Source organism: Somniosus microcephalus, chromosome 6 (genome assembly GCF_052327205.1).
Source record: "Somniosus microcephalus isolate GS21.2 chromosome 6, FLI_Smic_1.0, whole genome shotgun sequence".
In the NCBI taxonomy this organism is placed as follows: Eukaryota; Metazoa; Chordata; class Chondrichthyes; order Squaliformes; family Somniosidae; genus Somniosus; species Somniosus microcephalus.
In genome coordinates, this window is record NC_140992.1 from 261490473 (window position 1) to 261512535 (window position 22063).

General features: G+C 44.1%; 2 protein-coding genes across 3 annotated transcripts in view; one reads left to right on the forward strand and one right to left on the reverse strand.

Moving 5' to 3' along the window:
- On the reverse strand, positions 1-6404 carry mplkip (M-phase specific PLK1 interacting protein). The gene has a single exon (XM_085991824.1). The coding sequence runs from the start codon at positions 6193-6195 to the stop codon at positions 5599-5601; it is 597 nt and encodes a 198-aa protein (XP_085847950.1). The 5' UTR covers positions 6196-6404; the 3' UTR covers positions 1-5598.
- The window catches only part of c6h16orf46 (chromosome 6 C16orf46 homolog), a 26906-nt gene continuing 10627 nt past the window's right edge, over positions 5785-22063 (forward strand). Inside the window, exons 1-3 of one of the 2 annotated variants that reach the window (XM_085991821.1) lie at positions 5785-5880; positions 7119-7202; positions 19782-20052. In XM_085991821.1, the coding sequence (XP_085847947.1) occupies positions 7183-7202; positions 19782-20052 (291 nt within the window). In that variant the 5' untranslated portion in view covers positions 5785-5880; positions 7119-7182. Of the gene's footprint in view, positions 5881-7118; positions 7207-19339; positions 19418-19781; positions 20053-22063 lie in introns of those variants that run through there. The other variant, XM_085991823.1, reaches the window with a different exon arrangement.

The following is a 22063-nucleotide window of genomic DNA, read 5'->3' on the forward strand; positions in this document are numbered from 1 at the left end:
TTTTGTATAGTTCAAAGTACTTTACATAACATTAGTTTAATAAGCAGAGTGATTTAAATAAGCAAAGTGTTGAACTAGATTGTTAAATCAATAGAGAAGTCAGAGAATGTCATGCTAAAACGATAGCGCTCTGCTCAGACTTCAACTTATGCACTATATCATCCAGTGTCGGTCACAAAAACACAGGAAAGGTTTTCAAGCCCCGAAGACTGAAGAGAAGTCACAAAATTGAAACTAGCATCAGAAAAATAGGTTATGAGGAAAACACAAACAATTTGGACACTTCAGGCTTGAGAGATGACTGAACAAATCTCAAAAAGATAGATATATATCCTGAATACTACATTAAAACACAGCAGCAAAACTGACAAAAGGCAAATTGAGGATGACATCAGGAAGTTCTTCACACAAAACCTGGTCCACACGTGCCATGAATTTTCAGGTAGAGCTATAGACACAAAACCCTTAGAATCCTTTAAGACAGTTTGAACCTGTGATGGGGGAACAATCGTTTTTCTGGACGAATGAACTGAATGATCTTGCTCATCCATGTGTATACACAATCTTGTGAACTGCTTCGGTTGTACCAGCACTATAAATGTCAACTCCTCTGTATAAGGAAGTCCATTACTACGTAGGCAGATTTTACACTGTTTATTTGAAGTTTTCTGCCATTTCCCGATGACCAGATTCAAAATAAATATCCCACTGTCTCTGGTGTAAAGGAAGCTAATATCAGGTATATTAGGATTCTTGCTATTCCTGTGGGCCTGACAGTTTCCATTTGAATCTGGGTATACAGTATTCAGCGTGCTACAAAAAAATTCTTGTTAGTGGACAAAGTACTTCAATTAGAAGGAATATCACTTACAGAGAGAAGGACCATGAGGAGGCAAGTTATATTCTCTTGTGTGAAGAAGCCTCTCAGTACTCTGTGCTCAAGACATATTCAAGAAATGTATGCTAAGGACGACAATAAACACGTAGATGGGAAATTTAGCCACTTCTTATACAAAACATGAATGTATTTTAAAATACCTTACCCGATCTTCCTATTCAGTCTTGCAATAGGAAGGATTTGGCCAGAATACTGCCATGATCATTTGCCAACAGTTCGCAACATTCAAAAATGACACACACATCTGAATACTGAGTTGAAGATATTTCCCACAAACTATGAAGCCTCGTCACCCTCACCCTTTAAGAACTTCGCTCTACACTTACCTTTTTTTCCAAAATGAGTACAAGCTCGAACTGTCTAAAACAGACATCTCTTCAATTGAGAATTGAACTGGGAGTCCTTCATTTTGGCCAAAAATAAAGATCAGTAAGTGCTGTGTTGCATTATCAAGGTGCAATATTTGATGTTAGTTCCCAACACAACAGACACACAAATACAGAAATGAGCCCAACCCGTCAGTGTTTACCCTCCACATGAGCAGACTCCGAGGCACGTTTTCCAACCTGTCCCCACATTCCTTCACCCACACCATCACCCGTTTTAGGCACAGGGTCCCAAACGTTTCACCAAATGGAGAACAATCCTCTAACTTGAAACAAGTTCAATGGAAACAAATGACATCAGTAGAAATACTCACTCTACAGATTAAGGATCATCTTTTCAATTTACAACTTCACTGCTGGCGAGTTATGATGCTATGCAAAAGCACGAATTTAAATATTACAAGCACCTTCCCCTTATCCATGTCCAGAGTGATGGCAATTTATTTACCGGATAGTCTCCAGTTTTCAAGCAGTATACAGTATATGGCCTCTGATGCTCCTTCCAGTTTGATGCGTCAAACTCCCAAGTCATGGTCACAATCAGTCTTTGTTACATGCCATTAACTACAGCCCACTACATCACTTCACACCTCCTAGATGCCGAGCCCAGTAAGAGCCTGGGACAAAACTACCCGCTCCTTATCGGGCTGGAAGTCTGGGCTTTGGTCAGGAAGTCGATACTGAAATCATGACCCCCCCCCCCCCCAAAGCATACACTTCACGATGTTAGGGGCATACTTGCCATTTTCATTACATATTTTACTAGCTACACAGCGGAACCATGCAAAAATCTCACTTGATCCAAACCAAGGATGACACAGGCCCAGCAACACACTCCGCCCCATACTGACCTCAACTGTACCAGGTGGGGAGCAAGGGGATTTTCAATGGTTGACGAGGGACTACTGAAGCTGCCTGTGTCATATGATTTTCTCACATTCCATCACCAGTACAAGACACAGAGAAAAGAGCAGACAGAAACAGCAAAACAAGGAGAATGGAGCAGAGGATCTGTGCTGAACAAATCAGTAACATTGAATTACAAGAAGTTTCACATTTTACTGTCTTAGTTATTTGCATTACATGGAACCAAGACTAGAAAATCCTACCAAAATGTACAAAAAAAAAGGTAAAACCACAAATGTTGGAAATCAAAAAGAAAATGCAAACACTGATGAGAATGAAAATACATGTTTCAAATGTCAACTAACTTTCCCCCATAATTTCCTTCGGTTTGTTCCGATTCTCTCTCTACGTTTTTCTAGTACTGATCCTTTAATAGAAAGAGGAGAAATGTGAAAAAATTAGATGACAAAAAACTGCTTCCACACTTAGTCACAACCATGGAAAATTTCTGATTAACTTCTACTTTTTCAGCATTTTCTGTGTCTACATTTTGAACAAATCACTTTGCAAATTTGTAACCACTCATGTCAGTGGCTCTTTCCTACCTCCGTTGTATGCTAACAGTATGTCATTTTGAATATACTTTGGCTAAACTTCATTTCAGAGAGCTCAGAAACTCCAATGAGCAATTCAAAAATATTTCTAAAACTGGTTGGGACTCAACAATAAGCCACTAAAGCAATGCAAGATTTAGAACTTTCGACCGAACATTCAAAGATGGGAGCATTTTACCATTTGATGCACAATATATTATCTTAAGGTGCCGCACAATAACTGCTTTCGGGAAACACTGGATTCATTCGTTCAGAGTTTAACTACTATTCAGGCTACAGGCCAGAAGTCTGGATTTGTCTTTTTAAGCTAACTTGTAAAATTAAGAAACCACACACATTCTATTTCTGTCCCTGGAGTTTCTCTGCACATTCCAAATGGCTGCCTGTTTCACTTGAAGAGCAATGGAGGGGAACTGGAGACGCATGACAGGAAATGCAAACTACACATACCATTCTGATTAAACAATCAAATCGCGCATGGCACAGCTCAAGCCAAAGGACATGTTTTATAAGACAAGAACATTAGCAGAATAATGTTTTAAATGGTATAAAGTCATCTTTTAAAACTACAAACAGGGCGAGTTCATACAAAGACCAATTAAGAGCTGTATTCAAGGAAGGTAGATAATTTTTTGGAGAGTTCCTTCATATTCTAAAAATATTTGAATGTGACAGGAGTGTGATAAGACAGGAAACATGCAGTGGGGATACTGTTTTATAATATTTGCCACAGGAATTCTCTAGTCATGTCAGAGGATGTGCTGTTTGATAAGGATAGGAATATGATGTTATATTAGAAAGTGCTAATGTACAAGTTTTTGTTCCTGTAAGGCTAAAGTCTAAACACTTCATTAACATATGTATGAACTGTGTTTCTTAAGAGGCTGCAGACACTGCAGCTCAGATAAGTTCTGTTGCTGGAGAATGTGCCTGCATAATCCAAATATAGTTTTATGTCTTTATACTTCCTTTCCTCTCCCAAAACATGACAAATGTTCTTTAGACAGTGTATGACATCTGAAGTGTGGCAAGACAAAAAGTCCACATATTCTAATGTTTATAAACACATTAGGAAAAGATATTGCCCCCATCATCTTCTCTCCTTCCAACAGCTCACATACAACATGCATTATTACAATAGCATTTTCCAAACTTACTAAAAAAACCCCAATGGAGATGGAAATCTACAGGCTAGTATTTTCAACGATAAATTGAGAAGTTTACCCACTGCTTGGTGTGGTGAATCCCGCACAATCCAAAGTTTGAGCTCCAGTCAGTGATCATTCACGTAATCTCAGAAGGGGCAGTAGTTGGGGCGCTACCTAAGTGCCCTGGTCTAGGGAATTATTGGGGGGGGGGGGACGAGAAGTTACTATTGTCACCGTCACCATCCAATGGCCCCCATCAGAAAGTGCATATGTACATGTCAGGCAAAGGGATCATTGAGCTTAGTAGTGATGAACTCACCAAATAGTCTGGCAAAACTCACCAGCTAGGCTTACACAACGACTACCTGGGCTAGGTGGCAGGAGGCTTTTAGCACCCATGGAATGGAATCACAGCAAGAGGAAGCACAGCAAAAGTTAGCACCTCTATTTCTCCCTGACCCACTGATCAAACCCTGACTGCTTGCAAGCAGAATTAAAAGTTTGCACATCCATCCACAGTTGAGAGTTGAAGGAAACAAAGAGCAGCCTTTCTCCATATTCCGAGATACAAAACAAATCAAGCAAACTTTATTAATGATAAATACCAAGGTAAGAGACAATTAGAGCTATTTGTCACTTAGAGAAATATTTCTCCTCTTACACTATAATAAAATTCTCTTCCATATACACTGGTAGGTTTTCATGCCACCAAATGCCACTTTGTGCAGTAATTATAGTACCAGGACAAATCATTAGACTCTCCACCACCACGCCCAGATTGCAAATAGTTTTCAAATTGAATTCAGATTTGCTCAAATTGTTCTCATCTACTCTTTCCAAAAAAAGTTCTTTGAAAACAAAAATACTTAAAACAGGAAATACACCAGCACACCTCATACCTTTACTGCACAAGCCCAAGAAATACCATCTCACTATTAAATCATACATGAATCATTTTCTATCTTCATTTATACACACATACACGACTAGAAACATGGGTATACAAAATTAAACATTGCAGTTTTTTTTTTAATCTTGAATCTAAAAAAGTTGACAAAAATTTAAAAAAATGACCATTTCAATGGTTTACAGTAAAAATTAGATGGCGTGTCGTCTAAACCTGTCCATTAATGTATAGGAGTGGTGGACACCTGTAAAATAATCAGTCACTTTTCACTGGCTGGTGATTCGAAAGTACATTTCAAACAGTTCTTCTGAGCAGGCACTTCCCAATTCTGAAGCAGTTAGCGGCTCTCCTGGGTTAACATCCAACAAGCCAACGTGTGTTGCAAAAAAAAGTGGCGCGGATAAAAAAATAGGTCTCATTTTTAAAAAGTCGATCCTGCAAAAAAGGATTTAAAAAAAAACAACTTTGTCTCTGGAAAGCAATTCTATAGTAGGAACCACAGCAAGTTCCTGATAAATGTTCACCAGTTGGGTGTGAAAAAAAAATATGCAGAAATAAAGTTGTTCTACCTGTTCGCAGATAGAAAGAAAATGTTAATTCTGCTCTTTCTATGTTTGCAGACGATGTTAATTCTGCTCTTAATTTGTGTTTGCAGGTAGAAAGACGATGTTAATTCTGCTCTTATTTTTTGTGTTTGCAGGTAGAAAAAGAGGATGTTAATTCTGCTCTTAATTTGTGTTGGCAGGTAGAAAAAAAAGAGGATGTTAATTCTGCTCTTTCTGCGTGTTTGCAGGAGGCGTTAGGTGAAATACCTCCCTCTTTTGCCAGTGCTGGCGGTCTGCAGGCTGCTGTACTGCCGGTTAATGTCAGAGGCGGAGACGGGCTCCATGTTGGCCCAGGGGTCCAGCAGCATGGACGGTTTGTAATAGTGCTCCACCGGCGCCGGGGATCGCTTCCCCATGCCTATGCTGCCGCCGCCGCCGCTGCTGAAGGGGGTGGATGTCCTGGGCGAGTATTTGCGGTGATGAGCCGGGCTGGGCGAGTGTTGCTGAGGCCCAGGCCCGGCGGGGGAGAGCGGATGGTAAGGCGGGGAGGAGTAGCGGCGGCTGAAGCTTTGCTGCTGCTGTTGTTGTTGGCTGGGACTCGGGCTCTTGTAGCGGTGCTGCTGGTGATGGAGGAACGGGCCTGGCTGTTGTTGCTGTGGGGATTTGGAATAACCCCGCGGCCGGCCTCCGTAAGGCGGGGTGAGCGAGCCCCAGGGATACCCGCCGCCGCCGCCTTGCCCCGCCCCGGGGAACGGGCCCGACCCAGGCGGCGGGCTCCTGAACCCCGGCCCTGGCCCCGGCCTCGGGCTCGCTGCGCCCAACGGCGACGGGCGGAAATTCGGCCGGAACATGGCGCCTTTTAAAATATAAAAAACCCGCGGTGGCAGCACAGTCTCGCTTCAAGCTTTAATCCCCGGTTCTCTCTCTCCTTTCGCTTTAAGTCGGCGAATTGATGATTTTTTTATTCACTCCGACACCGATCCACCTGGTAGCTTCTCGGATCGTGCGCCACCGGTTAATCCTTCCCCCCCCCTCTTCCGGCTGGCCCCCTCCTGCGTCGTCATTTCCTGTCCTCCAAACCCCCCCCTCACCACTAGTCGTTTCCATGGTAACTACCACCGCCCACTCTCGGGTCGTCAAGCCCCCCGCCGCGCATGCGCCCACACACGCCGCCAACCAGGCACACAGTTGTTACCATGACAACCGTTTTTTTGGATTGGTTTCCAAAGGGGGGTTTTCCAGCTCAGGTTCTCCTCCCTCTCTCTCTCTCTCTCTCTCTGCTGCTGCCACCCACCCCAACACCCAACACAAACCTGGGCTACTGCTGCTACTACTGTGAAGTGGGGAACCAAACACAATGAGATCAGCTCTGTCTCACCACCATTGCATGCTCAAGGGCTCAGAAAGAATAATTATTCATAATTGAGGCATGGATGTGTGTGTGTATGAACAGGCAAGTAAGGCTTATTGTTACTACAGGAGACTCTTTTTTTAAATCCGGCACCGATGGGACCGGCTGATCAAAAAGTCCGGATTACAGAGAGGTATACTTACCAAGGTATGAGAGCTCCGTACACGGCCACAGGTGCAGGAGTCCCGGTTACACGGCCACAAATCCAGGAACCCCGGTTACACGGCCACTCATATACAGTAAAACTTACCTGAACCTACTCCTGAATTGTGCCGGTTAAAAGAGAGTTTCCTGTATGTTGGGGGGCATAGCCCCTCTTTCTATACATCTTGACTCAAATCTTTCTAAATGTGTTTTTTTTAGGTTGTAAAAGTAAATGAGGATACACAACACCTGCCGTGCTGAAATGTGATTTCTTAAGACCTGGATGTTTTTCCACCACCAAACGTTGGTATTTATAAGCAAACATGAATGAAACTGCAAGTCATCCATAAATAATCGCTATTATTATAATAATAATAATAGGTAATATATACACAAGTTGTTAGATCTGTGATTCTGAGGGTATGCTGTTTTTCAATAACCACACGGATGCTGTAACTTAACAATAAACAGGTATTTACTGGAGGAGGGTAGTCTCAAGACTGGGGGTACAGAGGCATGCGCAAAGCTTATATACAGGTGTGGTCACTGCCGGTACTACAGTATACAGGAGCTGTAAAGTAGTTCTGTCTTAAAGGCACATACACTACAATTCCTCCCCTTTTAGATTAGCAGTACCCCTAATATTCAAATAACAATTAACACTTTAACATGTACATTAAACAACAATAGTCCATTTATAGATTCAGTCTTTGGGGCGGCTTCCTGACCCTTTCGGGATAGCGCCTTTCCTGAGGTTCTTGTTCTTGGTGCAGAGGCGATTCTGACCCCTTTTCATCGGGTAGTTCATTGGGTTCCACTGCTACTAGTTCTGAGGTAGATGCTACCGGTATGTCGGGTTCATCCCCAGGTACTCGAGACATGGGGTTGACGCGTTGTGTGACGCTAAGTACTGATCGACGTGGCGTCTCACAATGTTCTCCCCGACATCCACTGTGTACATTAATGGCCCCTGCCTTGTGCATATCGTTCCGGGTTGCCAGTTCTCTGTTCGATAGTCACGGGCCAAGACTGGTTGTCCTACATTGAAGCTCCTTGTCGGCTTCGCATTGATGTGCTGGAATTGTTTCTCCTCAACATTTCTTCGCACATTTGGTCTGAGCAAGTCCAGACGAGATCTCAACCTTTGGTTAAAGAACATCATGGCCGGGGTCTGGTTGGTAACTGCATGTGTCACGTTTCAGTAGGCTAATAAGAAATTGTCCATCTTGTGCTGTAGTGGAATTTCATCGTCGCACATGGCCTTTATCGCCTTCTTAAAGGTTTGTACGAACCTCTCAGCCAATCCATTTGTGGCTGGATGATACGGGGCGGATGTGTAATGCCTTACCCCATTCCTTCTCATAAATTTTTGAAACTCTTCGGACACAAACTGTGGTCCATTATCAGAGCAAATCTGCTCTGGCAAACCTGGCATAGTGGTTAGCACTGTTGCCTCACAGCGCCAGGGACCCGGGTTTGAATCTGGCCTCGGGCGACTGTCTGTGTGGAGTTTGCACATTCTCCCCGTGTTTGCGTGGGTTTCCTCCGGGTGCTCTGGTTTCCTCCCACAGTCCAAAGATGTGCAGGTTAGGTTGATTGGCTATGATAAATTGACCCTTAGTGTTAGGGGGATTAAATACATGGGGTTACTGGGATAGGGTGGGATATGTGTTGGTGTAGGGGTTACGGGGATCGGGTGGGATATGTGTCGGTGCAGGCTCGATGGGCCGAAATGGCCTCTATCTGCACTGTGGGGTTTCTGTGATTTCTGTGTGAAACCGTTTCTGGCAAATATGGTCCGTTGGACTGCAATCGTTTTCTCTGTAGTGGTTGAAGACATTTTTATCACCTCAGGCCACTTTGACTGAGCATCCACTGCTATTAAGAACATTGAGTCCATGAATGGACCAGCGAAATCAATATGCACCCGTTGCCATGGAGAGGAGGGCCACTCCCATGGGTGTAGAGGGGCATGTGGTGGTGCATTTTGGACCTTCTGGCAGTCTAAGCAGCTCTTAGTTAGGTCTTCGATTTGTTGATCGATTCCCGGCCACCACACATAAGCCCTAGCAAGGCTTTTCATTTTCACTCCCCCCAGATGACCTTCATGTAGCTCATTTAGCACTCTCTCCCTTAACTTGGGTGGAATCACCACTCTGGATCCACACATCACTGTCCCCTGGCATACTGACAGCTGTTCTCTTCTGGATGAGAATGCTGGCAACAGTGAGTCACCATGTGTTGGCCATCCCCTCACCGTCAAATCATATACCCGAGACAGCGTCGGATCATTGCGGGTCTCCTTCTCTATATCCGCGTTCGTTACTGGCAATCGTTCAATTATTGACGAATAAAATATCTCGATAGGGTCCACTGCTGGTGCTTCCTCCACAGTAGGCAGTGGCAGGCGCGATAGCCCATCAGCGTTCCCATGCCTTTATATTCTATTTCATATTGATTCGCCCCGAGAAACAGGGACCATCTTTGTAACCATTGTGCAGTCATCACTGGAACGCCCTTCTTAGGATTAAAGATGGAGACAAGTGGTTGGTGGTCAGTCAGCAAGGTGAACTTCTGCCCATGCAGATAGTGGGTGAATTTTTTTACTCCCCATACTAGGCTGAGGGCCTCCCTGTCAATCTGGGCGTAGTTGCGCTCGGCTGAGGTTAGTGACCGAGATGCAAAGGCTACTGGCCTCTCCAACCCATCTGGGAATTTGTGCGACAGCACCGCTCCAATACCATAGGGTGATGCATCACATGCCAACCGAATTGGTAGTGCTAGGTTGAAATGGGCCAACACCTCTTTTGATGTGATCAATTCTTTACACTTCTGGAAAGCTCGTCTACGTTCGTCATCCCACTTCCATGGTACCCCCGTTTGCAGTAGGGTGTTCAGTGGGTGTAATACCGTGGACAAATTTGGTAAGAACTTGTGGTAGTAGTTTACCAGCCCGAGGAACGATCTCAGTTGTGACACATTTTCCGGTGCTGGAGCCTTGACTACTGCCTCAATCTTTTCAGGGGACTTATGTAACCCCTCTTCATCGATGACGTGGCCACAATACGAGATCTGTTTCTGGAAAAACTCGCACTTGTGGCGATTAGCTCGTAGCCCATATTCCTTTAATCTGGTGAGCACCTTCTCCAAGTTGGCGAGGTGATCACTGTCATTTTCGCCCGTGACCAAGATGTCGTCCAAATAACACTGGGTCCCTGGAATCCCTTGCAGGACCTGATCCATTGCCCTTTGCCAGATAGCCGGAGCCGAGGCTACTCCGAACACCAGCCGGTTGTATTGATAGAGACCTTTGAGTGTTAATCGTAAGGTATTGTTTCGAAGCTTCTTCTACCTCCATTTGCAAGTACGCCTGGGCTAGATCAATTTTGGTGAAGCGTTTACCTCCAGATAGCGAGGCGAAAATATCCTCAATTCGTGGAAGCGGATATTGTACCGTGTGAAGGACTGGGTTCACTGTCACCTTAAAATCCCCACAGATGCGGACCTTCTTTGGTTCCCCAGGCATATTACTCAACGACCTCTTCATTACAGGAACGATGGGTGTAGCCCACTCGCTCCAGTCCACTTTGGACAGTACTCCTGAATGTTCCAACCCTTCCAGCTCTGCTTCAACAGCTGGTCTGATCGCATATGGCACTGGTCTGGCCTTAAGAAACTTTGGGCTGGCATTTTCCTCTATTTTAATCGTTGCTGTTATGCCTTTTACTGTTCCTAGTCCCTCCTGGAACACTTCTTTTGCGTCAGTTAGCATTTTTGACAGTCGTCCAGGTGTGACGTCGTCATCCTTTTTGGCCTCAACCTTCAGTGCCTGTATGGAATGCCAATCTAATTGTATCTTCCGGATCCATTCACGTCCTAGCAGTGGTGGCCCTCCATCTGGCAATACATATATATCCATTTTAGGTATTTCCTGGCCTTTATATATCACCTTCACCCTTATTTTTCTTTTGGGGTAGACTTTTTGCCCCGTATACGTCTTCAAGACAATCTCTGTAGCTTTCAAGGGTATATGTGAAAATAGCCGCTTGTAGTCCCTTTGGTTTATGACTGTTAGGGCTGATCCTGTGTCCAATTCCATTTTCACTTGGACTCCGTCTATCTTGAGTGTAACCCAGATAGTCTGGTGATCCTCCATTTCGGTTACCTTATGTAGTTTCAGACAACCCAGCTCCTTGCTTCCGGAGTCTGTGTCACTTTTCTGTTCGTCTGAACCACTGTCCATCACCTGGTGTACCTTTTTGTACTTCTCCTGTGGAGATTTCTTACTGTTGGTTTTCTTCCCAGACCTGCAGACTCTTGCTATGTGTCCTGCTTTTCCACACTGTCTGCACACTTGGTCCTTGAACCAACAATCCTTCTGGTCATGTGTTGTTCTGCTGCAGCGATAGCACTTCCCTGTTCCATAGGACATTTCATTGGTGCCATATTCTTGCGGTCTCCGTTGTATCTCTGCAGCGCCCCTTGCGGCTGCTTCGTGTGATACTGCCATACTGAAAGCCTTGTCCAGCGTAAGATCCTTTTCTGATAGAAACCGTTTCTGGGTTCCTTCACTTTGTAGCCCACACACAAACTTGTTCCTTAACGTATCTGCTAGTCCCGCTCCAAACTGGCAGTGTTTCGATAGCTTGCGCAGTTCCGTTAGGTACTCAGCATTGCTTTCGTCTTTGTGTTGGTTCCTTTTATGGAACTTAAATCGTTCTGCTATCAGCAGCGGTGTGGGGTTTAAGTGGTCCTGTAGGATTTCTACTATGCTTTCGAAATTGTTATTCACCGGCTTCTCTGGGGTTATTAGATTTCGCAATAACCCATAAGTTTTTGCACCCATGGAATTTAACAAAACCAGTGCTTTACTAGCATCTGGCACTTCATTCGCCCTGCAGTACACCTCAATACGTTCCACATGTCGCCCAATCTTCGACTTCATTGTCGAACGTAGAGATACTGCCACTCTTCGGTATCCCTGGGTGTGATTTAACTGTCAAAAATGGCGTCTCCCACGCTTCCCCTTCTTCTCCGCTGGCACAAAATGGCATCTCCCGCGCTTTCCTTCCTTCCCGCGCTCGCCCTTCTTCTCCGCTGCGGCTTCTAAAAATGGCGTCTCCCGCGCTCTCCCTTCTTCTCCCCGCGGACCCTGTTCAGCCCGTGAGCCCTGGCTGTGCTCTGCACGTTCTTCTTTTTATTATTTTTTTATTGACGCCGCTCGGTCTTGAACCCGGCTGTTTCTTTACCCTCTCTCTCTCTCTCCGGTTTTTTGTTTTTTTTTTCCTCTCAATGCCGCTCGGTTTTCAACCCCCGGCTGCACCCTGTGCGCTTCACCCTCTGTCTTACCCCGTCGACACTGCTCGGCTTTCTCTCCGCCGTCGGTCGGCTCCAGCCGCCGCTGCCCGGGAAGGGTCTGCGCTGGACCTGTCGTCAGTCTCTTGCTGATCGTTGTGGCTGGGGAACCAAGCCCGGCTCTCCACAGCCTCCCCTGCGACGTTCACTCTCTGCCTGACGACTGGGCGGTTGCTCGTGGTCGACGCCCGTGTTCCTGGCCTCGACTTTTTTTTTTAGTTGCAGGTAGATTCGAATCGACACTCATTGCCACTGTTAGATCCGTGATTCTGAGGGTATGCTGTTTTTCAATAACCACACGGATGCTGTAACTTAACAATAAACAGGTATTTACTGGAGGAGGGTAGTCTCAAGACTGGGGGTACAGAGGCATGCGCAAAGCTTATATACAGGTGTGGTCACTGCCGGTACTACAGTATACAGGAGCTGTAAAGTAGTTCTGTCTTAAAGGCACATACACTACACAAGTGACTGCCTGTGAATAGGTAGCATTCGTACTTACTATCGGTGGGATTTTCAGTAATTGGTAAACAGCAGCAGTAATTTAAGACTGATAAATGACGAGATACAGAGGGGGATAAAAAAAGGAGCGAGTCGCATTATTGGTTAAAGAAACAATTACAGCTGTGAGGAGGGATGATATGGTAGAAAGATTATCAAATGAGGCCATATGGGATACTTTCATTAATTAGCTGAGGCACAGAATAGAAGAGCAAGGTGGTTATGCTAGAGCTGTATAAAAAACTAGTTAGGCCACAGCTGGAGTACTGCGTACAGTTCTATTCACCACATTACAGGAAAGCTGTGATTGCACTAGCGAGGGTGCAGAGGAGATTTACGAGGGTGTTGCCAGGACTGGAGAATTTTAGCTATGAGGAAAGATTGGAGAGGCCGGGGTTGTACTTTGGAACAGAGGAGGCTGAGGGGAGACTTGATTGAGGTGTATAAAATTATGAGGAACTTAGATAGAGTGGATAACAAGGACCTATTTCCCTTAGCAGAGAGGTCAATAATCAGGGGCATAGATTTAAAGTAATTGGTAGAAGGATTAGAAAGGAGTTGAGGCGAACTTTTTTCAGCCAGAGGTTGGTGGGGGTCTGGAACTCGCTGCCAGAGAGGGTGGTAGAGGCAGAAACCCTCATCGTATTTAAAAAGTACTTGGATATGCACTTGAAGTGCTGTATCCTACAGGGCTACGGACCAAGAGCTGGGAAAGTGGGATTATGCTGGATAGCTCTTTTTCGGCCAGCACAGAAACAATGGGCCGAATGGCCTCCTTCTGTGCCGTAAATTTCTATGATTCTCTAATAAGAAAAACTGCAAATATTGGAAATCTGAAATAATAATAGAAAATAGTAGAAAGGCACAGCTGGTCTCAGCATCAGAAGGAGAATGAAAGCTTTACATGAGAATCTTCTCCTGAACTTAATTTGTGCTAAAGGCACTATATCTGAATGCGCGACATATTCACAACAAAATACTGTAGATGAATTAATAGTGCAGATAGAAGTTAACAGGTTTGATCTAATAGCCCATAATGGAGACGTGCTTGCAAAGTGGCCTAGATTGGGAACTAAATATTCCAGGATACTTAACTTTTAGAAGAGATAGGCAAAACGGAAAAGGAGGAGGGGTAGCCCTGATAATAAAGGATGGGATAAAGACAGTAGAGAGAAAGGATCTTAGCTCCGAAAATCAAGAAGTAGAATCAGTTTGGTTGGAGCTAAGAAACAGCAAGGGGCAGAAAACATTGGTGGGAGTTGTTTATAGGCCCCCAAACAGTAGTTGTAATATAGGGCAGAGTATAAATCAGGAAATTAGAGGCGCATGTAACAAGGGTAATACAGTAATCATGGGGGACTTTAACCTACATATAGACTGGGCAAACCAAATTTGCAGTAATAATGTGGAGGACGAATTCATGGAATGTATGCAATATAGTTTTCTAGATCAGTATGTGGAGGAACCAACTAGGGAACAGGCTATTTTAGATCTAGTATTGTGCAATGAGAAAGGGTTAATTAATAACCTTGTAGTAAAGGGGCCTTTAGGGAAGAGTGACCATAATATGATAGAATTTTATATTGAGTTTGAAAGTGATTTAGTTAAATCCAAAACTAGAGCCTTAAATCTAAACAAAGCAAACTACGTAGGTATGAGGGGCGAGTTGGCTACGGTAGATTGCAAAACTACATTAAAAGGTATGACGGTAGACAAGCAATGGCTTGCATTTAAAGAATTAATACATAAATTACAACAAATATACATTCCTTTAAGGCACAAAAACCCCACAGGAAAAGTGGCCCAACTGTGGCTAACAAGGGAAGTTAAAGATAGTATTAGATCAAAGGAAGAGGCTTATAATTTTGCCAAAAAGAGTAGTAAGCCTGAGGACTAGGAGGATTTTAGAATTCAGCAAAGGAGAACCAAGAAATTGATAAATAAAGGGAAAATAGAATATGAGAGTAAACTAGCGAGAGACATAAAAACAGACTGTAAAAGCTTCCATAGGTATGTAAAAAGGAAAAGATTAGTGAAAGTAAATGTGGGTCCCTTACAGGCTGAGACAGAAGTTATAATGGGGAATAAGGAAATGGCAGAGAAATTAAACAAATACTTTGTGTCTGTCTTCACGGAAGAAGATGCAAAAAACCTCTCAGAAATAGTGGAGAACCAAGGCTCTAGCGAGAATGAGTAACTGAAAGAAATTAGTATTAGTAAAAAAATAGTACTGGAGAAATTAATGGGACTGAAATCTGATAAATCCCCTGGACCTGATGGCCTACATCCTAGGGTTTTGAAAGAGTTGGCTATAGAGATAGTGGATGCATTGGTTGTCATTTTCCAAAATTCCATAGATTCTAGAACGGTTCCCGCGGATTGGAAGGTAGCAAATGTAACCCCACTATTTAAGAAAGGAGGGAGAAAGAAAACGGGGAACTACAGACCAGTTAGCCTGACATCAGTAGTAGGGAAAATGCTAGAATCTATTATTAAGGACGTGGTAACAGGGCACTTAGAAAATAATAATAGGATTGGGCAGAGTCAACACGGATTTATGAAAGGGAAATCGTGTTTGACAAATCTGTTAGAGTTTTTTGAGGTTGTAACAAGCAGAATAGATAAGGGGAAACCAGTGGATGTGGTGTATTTGAATTTTCAGAAGGCATTCGATAAGGTGCCACACAAGAGGTTATTAAACAAAATTAGGGCTCATAAGATTGGGGGTAATATACTAGCATAGACTGAGGATTGGTTAACGGACAGAAAACAGAGAGTAGGAATAAACGGGTCATTTTCGGGTTGGCAGGCTGTAACTAGTGGGGTACCGCAAGGATCAGTGCTTGGGCCTCAGCTATTCACAATCTACATCAATGATTTGGATGAGGGGACCAAATGTAATATATCCAAGTCTGTTGATGATACAAAGCTGGGTGGGAATGTCAGTTGTGAGGAGGATGCAAGGAGGCTTCAAGGGGCTATAGCCAGGCTAAGTGAGTGGGCAAGAACATGGCAAATGGAATATAATGTGGAGAAATGTGAAGTTATCCACTTTGATAGGAAAAATAGAAAAGCAGAGTAGTTTTCAACTAGAGAGAGATTGGGAAATGTTGGTGTTCAGACCTGGGTGTCCTTGTACACGAATCACTGAAAGTTAACATGCAGGTACAGCAAGCAATTAGGAAAGCAAATGGTATGTTGGCCTTTATTACAAGAGGATTTTAGTATAAGAATAAAGACGTCTTACTACAATTATATAGGGCCCTGGTGAGACCACGCCTGGAGTACTGTGTACAGTTTTGGTCTCCTTACTTAAGGAAAGATATACTTGCCATAGAGGGAGTGCAACGAAGGTTCACCAGACTGGTTCCTGGGATGGGGGAATTGTCCTATGAGGAGAGATTGAGTAGACGAGGCCTATATTCTCTAGAGTTTAGAAGAATGAGAGGTGATCTCATTGAAACATACAAAATTCTTAAGGTCTTGACAGGGTAGGTGCAGGGAAAATGTTTCCCCTGGCTAGGGAGTTTAGAACCAGGGGTCACAGTCTCAGAATAAGGGGATGGCCATTTAGGACTGAGATGAGGAGAAATTTCTTCACTCAGAGGGTGGTGAATCTTTGGAATTCTCTAGCCTAGAGGGCTGTGGAGGCTCAGTGGTTGAGTATATTCAGGACAGAGATCGATAGACTTTTGAATATTAAGGGAATCAAGGGATATGGGAATAGTGCAGGAAAGTGGAGATGAGGTAGCAGATCAGCCATGATCTTATTAAATGGCGGAGCAGGCTCAAAGGGCCAAATGGCCTCCTCCTGCTCCTATTTCTTATGTTCTTATGACTGGGGATCTCTCTTAAAAGTTGCTCACAGTGAGTCGGATATGTTCTATAATGTCAGGAGCATCATAGTATGCAAGACAGAATACAGTGGTGTTCGCCAGAGGTCGGTATTAGGACCACTGCTTGTTTTGATATATATTAATGACCTGGACTTGGGTATACAGGGCATAATTTCAAAGTTTGCAAATGATACCACCTTATCTACCTGTCCTGCTACAGGAAACTCTTTTTTATCCGGCACTGACGGGACCAGCGTGGTGCCGGTTTATCAAAAAGTCCGGATTACAGAGAGGTATAGTTTAAAAGGTACGAGAGCTCCGTACACAGCAACAAATCCAGGCTTCCTTCGCAACATGTGCAGGAACTCCGGCCACAGACCAAGCGTCCCTGTTGCTTAGCAACAAGTGCACGAACCCCAGTTACACAGCCACAGATCCAGGAACGGCCACTAATATGAAGTAAAACTTACCTGAACCTACTCCTGAATTTTGCCGGTTAACAGAGATTTCCGGTTATTTAGGTGCCGGTTAAAAGAGAATTTCCTGTACCTTCAAGAATGCGGTAAACAATGAGGCGGATAATAACAGGCTTCAGGAGGACATAGACAGACTCGTAAAATGGGGAGACACGTGGCAGATGAAATTTAACGCAGAGAAGTGTGAAGTGATGCATTTTGGTAGGAAGAACAAGGAGAGGCAATATGAACTAAATGGAACAAATTAAAGGGGGTGCAGGAACAGAGAGACCTGGGGATGTCTGCACACAAATCTTTGAAGGCGGCAGGACAAGTTGAGAGGGCTGTTTTAAAAAAAAAAAAGCATGTGGGATCCTTGGCTTTATTAATAGAAAGAAAAAGGAAACACTTGCATTTCTATAGCGCCTTTCACAACTACAGGACATCCCAAAGCATCTTACAGCTAAAGAAGTACTTTTGAAGTGGAGTCACTGTTGTAATCTGGGAAACGTGGCAGTCAATTTGCACACAGCAAGCTCCCACAAACAGCAATGTGATAATGACCAGATTATCTGATTTTAGTGATGTTGATTTGAGGGATAAATATTGGCCCCAGGACACCGGGGATAACTCCCCTGCTCTTCTTCAAATAGTGCCGTAGGATCTTTTCTGTCCACCTGAGAAAGTAGACGGGGCCTCGGTTTAACTTCTGATCCGAAAGACGGCACCTCCGACCAGTGCAGTGCTGAGGGAGTGCTGCACTGAGTGTCAGCCTAGATTTTTGTGCGCAAGTCTCTGGAGTGGGACCTGAACCCACAATCTTCTGACTCCGAGGTGAGAGTGCTGCCCACTGAGCCATGGCTGACACTAGCAGCATAGAGTTCAGAGGCAAGGAAGTTATGATAAACCTTTATAAGACACTGGTTAGGCCTCAGCTGGAGCAGTGTGTTCAATTCTGGACACCACACTTTAGGAAGGATGCCAAGGCCTTAGAGAGGGTGCAAAAGAAATTTACAAGAATCGGTGCGATGAGCTTGTGGACTTTTTTGTCACTAAGATTGAGACCATCGATTGAACTGCCTCTGCTGCACCCCCCTTCCCCAGGCCCATCAAACAAAACTTCTCCCCCAGGCTTCTCCTGCCCTAGCCCTGAACCCGCATCTGTCTAATCATTCTTGTCCTATCTCCCTTCATGCCCTCTTGGAACTCATTTGTCCATGAGATCCACCTCTTGCTCCCTTGATCCCATTCCCAATAGGATGCGTTTAGTGACACTGGCATTGTCAATAGCGGTCACTAACCCGTAACCCTAATGCTAACTACTAACCCCAACTCTAAACCCAAACACCCTAACTATTAACCTAAACCTGAACCATTGACCATAACCCCAATTCCAAACTCTAACATTAACCCTAACCCCAACTCCTAACCCTAACCACTCACCCTCACCCCTAAATGGCGTGGAGCCAATAGCACGATGCAGGACCGGCTGCGGTGTCAAGTCATTGTGCCTCAAAAAACCCTCAACCTCTCTGTCCTTGCAAACTACTCCCACATCTCCAAGCTCTTTTTCCTCTCCAAAGTTCTGGAACATATTGTTGCCTCCCAATTCCGTGCCCAGCTTTCCAGCAACTCCATGTTTAATCTCTCCAATCAGGGTTCTGCCCCACCATCCGGCCCTAATCAATTTAACAAATGATGTCATCCGTGTCTGTGACCGTGGTGTACCATCCCTCCTTGTCCTCTCTACTGTCTTTGACATGGTCAACCACACCAGCCTCCTCCGACATCTCCTCCATTTTACAGCTCAGTGGAACTGCCTCTTAGTTATCTAATTGTAGCCAGAGCATCTCCAGCAATGGCTTCTCTTCCTGCTCTCATTACCTCTAGCGTCCCCCAAGGATCAATCCTTCCTCTTCCTCATTTACGTGCTACCCCTTGGCAACATAGTCCGAAGACATGGGATCAGCTTCTACATGCATGCTGACGACAGCCAGCTCTACCTCTCCACCACCTCTCTCGACCCCTCTACTACCTCGGTGTTGTTAGACGTCTTGTCCAACATCCATTCTTGAACGAGCATCAAGTTCCTCCAATTAAACATTGAGAAAAGCAAAGCTTCACCACAAACTCTGAACCCTTGCCACTGGTTCCACCAAGACTGAAACTAACCACTCTCCCTAATTCTTGATTGGTTCCTGGGAAATTTGAGTCTCTCAGCTTTTTGTAGTCAATGGTCACAAGATCCAGAAACATTTATAATCTCTATCTCTCCCCTCTGTGTATACGGAAGGCAAACTAGATGGACCGTGGTCTTTTCTCATCTAGCAATTCCTATACATCTAGAGGATATCCTGTGGCATTGCTAATGGTAAGTCAGACAATACATTGTTTTATACAGACAGCATGATATACCTGTACTATGTAATGTATTATTCAGCAAAGACAGTGTATGTGTATATAATTGGTTTTGAAGGCATTTGAACCCTTTTAATTTGCTCAGGGAAGGACGAAAGTGATGCATCTTTGTGACTTACATCATCTTATTTTGTATGATTGCAAACAAAAAAGTTTGCCCCTTTTTGAGAAGGCAGCCTCCTTCAAACATGCAGCAAATGACAGTAACTGTATGTGAGGCAACGTCTTTAAATATTAAATAGGATGTCTTATTTAATATTTAATGATGTGCTTTAACTTGCATTTAGTAAAGGCGTGAACTGCATGCTTCACTTCAGCCGGCAGATAAATAACCTGAGCTCGCTTGATGAAAACCTTATTTGGAAAATGGAATTCCAGGAGGAAGACGCGCTCGACAGCGAGAAGATAACATTTTCCGATACTCCCGGAGGTGACGATGATGTGGTGATGAGTCCCACCCATTTTCTACATTCATGGGAATCTGAAAGAAAACTCATAGATGTTCTCATCAGACTTAGTGAGGAAGCCTATGAAGAAGACCAAAAGCAGATGGATCAGTTCATCGTTTGCAGTGGATGGGATGACGCAGTAAGTGGTTTAACCTTCTCGCTTCAGAATTTTCTGTTAAACTGTAATCTGATAAGACAAATTTAATCGTGAAGAAAATATTAACATGGCTCCTCACTTCCCTTTATATGGCTGACTTATAATTTGTTTATGGGATTCTTTAAATGGAGGCAAGAGATTGAGTAGACTAGGCCTATATTCTCTGGAGTTCAGTAAAATGAGAGGTGATCTCATTGAAACATATAAAATTCTTAGAAGGCTTGACAGGGTAGATGCTGAGAGGTTGTTTCCCTTGGCTGGGGAGTCTAGAACCAGGAGTCATAGTCTCAGGATAAGGGGTCGGCCATTTAAGACTGAGATGAGGAGAAATTTCTTCACTCAGAGGGTGGTGAATCTTTGGAATTCTCTACCCCAGAGGGCTGTAGATGCTCAGTCGTTGAGTCTATTCAAGACTGAGATCGATAGATTTTTGGACTCTAGGGGAATCCAGAGATATGGAGATCGGGCGGGAAAGTGGAGTTGAGGTCGAAGATCAGCCATGATCTTATTGAATGGCGGAGCAGGCTCGAGGGGCCGTATGGCCTACTCCTGCACCTAACTCTTATGTGCTTAAGACTGTTTCTCCTTCCGGTAATAACTTGTGCTGGGCTGCAGTTCCACAGGCACTGGCAGCCTCTGGTACCTCCATTAACTGGCCATCCTTCATACGTACAAGTATACTTACAAACATACGAAAATGACAGACAGGAAAAGACAAGCTGGTCCATCGAGCCTGGCCCATACAATCATGTTACACTGAGCGTCATGATGCCTATGGCAGTAAATTGTGGTAGGTTTGAACTTCTCAATCTGTACAGACTCCTAGATAAAAACATATAAAAAGACCAGCTGGTCCATGTAGTCTGTCCCATTCACCCGTATTGCAACTAGACAATGCTCCCCATGCATCAAGCAGTCATGTTTGCTGCAGGCAGAAGCATAAACAAGACTTAAAAAAAAACACAAGGTCAGTTCATGGTAAAAATAATCTGGGAAATTCCTATCTGGCAATGAGTTCCAGGAGACTACAGTGACCAAGAAGCATATCACACAATATCCCACCTACCTTTTTTTTTAAACGCAGTGATAATCGGCCATCGCCTGCAACTCATCCAGCTCCCTTTTAACTACTTGCAGCGAATCCGCAATCTTGTTCCAAAGACCGATGACCCTTTGCGAAAAGAAGAACCTAACGACATCTAACTTAATTCTTTGCTTACGTAACTTGAATGCATGCCTCTGGATTCTCCCTAACCTATCTGAATCAAATAGTCTATTCACACGGAGACAGTCTAGTCCCTGTATTATTTTAAATACCTCAATCAGATCTCCCCAAATGCCAGAGTTTTCTGGGGGGAAAAAGACCCAGTTCCCTAAACCCATCCAGTAACAGAGGAACAGGAGTAGGCCATTCAGCCCCTCAAGCCTGATTAGATCATGGCTGATCTGCACCTCAACTCGGTTCACTCGCTTTTGCTCCATATCCCTTGAGACCCTTACCTAACAAAAAGTATCGATCTCAATCTTGAAAATTTCTTTTGACCCAGCACCCACAGCCTTTTGGGGAGAGAGTTTCAGATTTCCACTACCCTTTGAAAAAATGCTTCCTCATTTTGCTCCTAATTGACCTACCTCTAATTTTACTATGTCCCCTTGTTCTGGATTCCCCCATCAGTGAAAATACTTTCTCTGTATCTACCCCATCAAAACCCATCATTTTAAACACCTCACTTAAATCACTCCTCAACCATCTAAACTCAAGGGAATATAAACCACGTTTATGCAACCTGTCCATATAATTTACGGGAAACTCTCGATTTACCGGCACCTAAAATAACCGGAAATCTCGGTTAACCGGCAAAATTCAGGAGTAGGTTCAGGTAAGTTTTACTTCATATTAGTGGCCATTCCTGGATCTGTGGCTGTGTAACTGGGGTCCTGCACATGTTGCTAAGCAACAGGGAAGCCTGGATTTGTTGCTGTGTACGGAGCT

Excerpts from the sequence above, each read along its gene's own strand:
- mplkip (XM_085991824.1), bottom strand. The coding sequence starts at position 6,195 with ATGTTCCGGCCGAATTTCCGCCCGTCGCCGTTGGGCGCAGCGAGCCCG.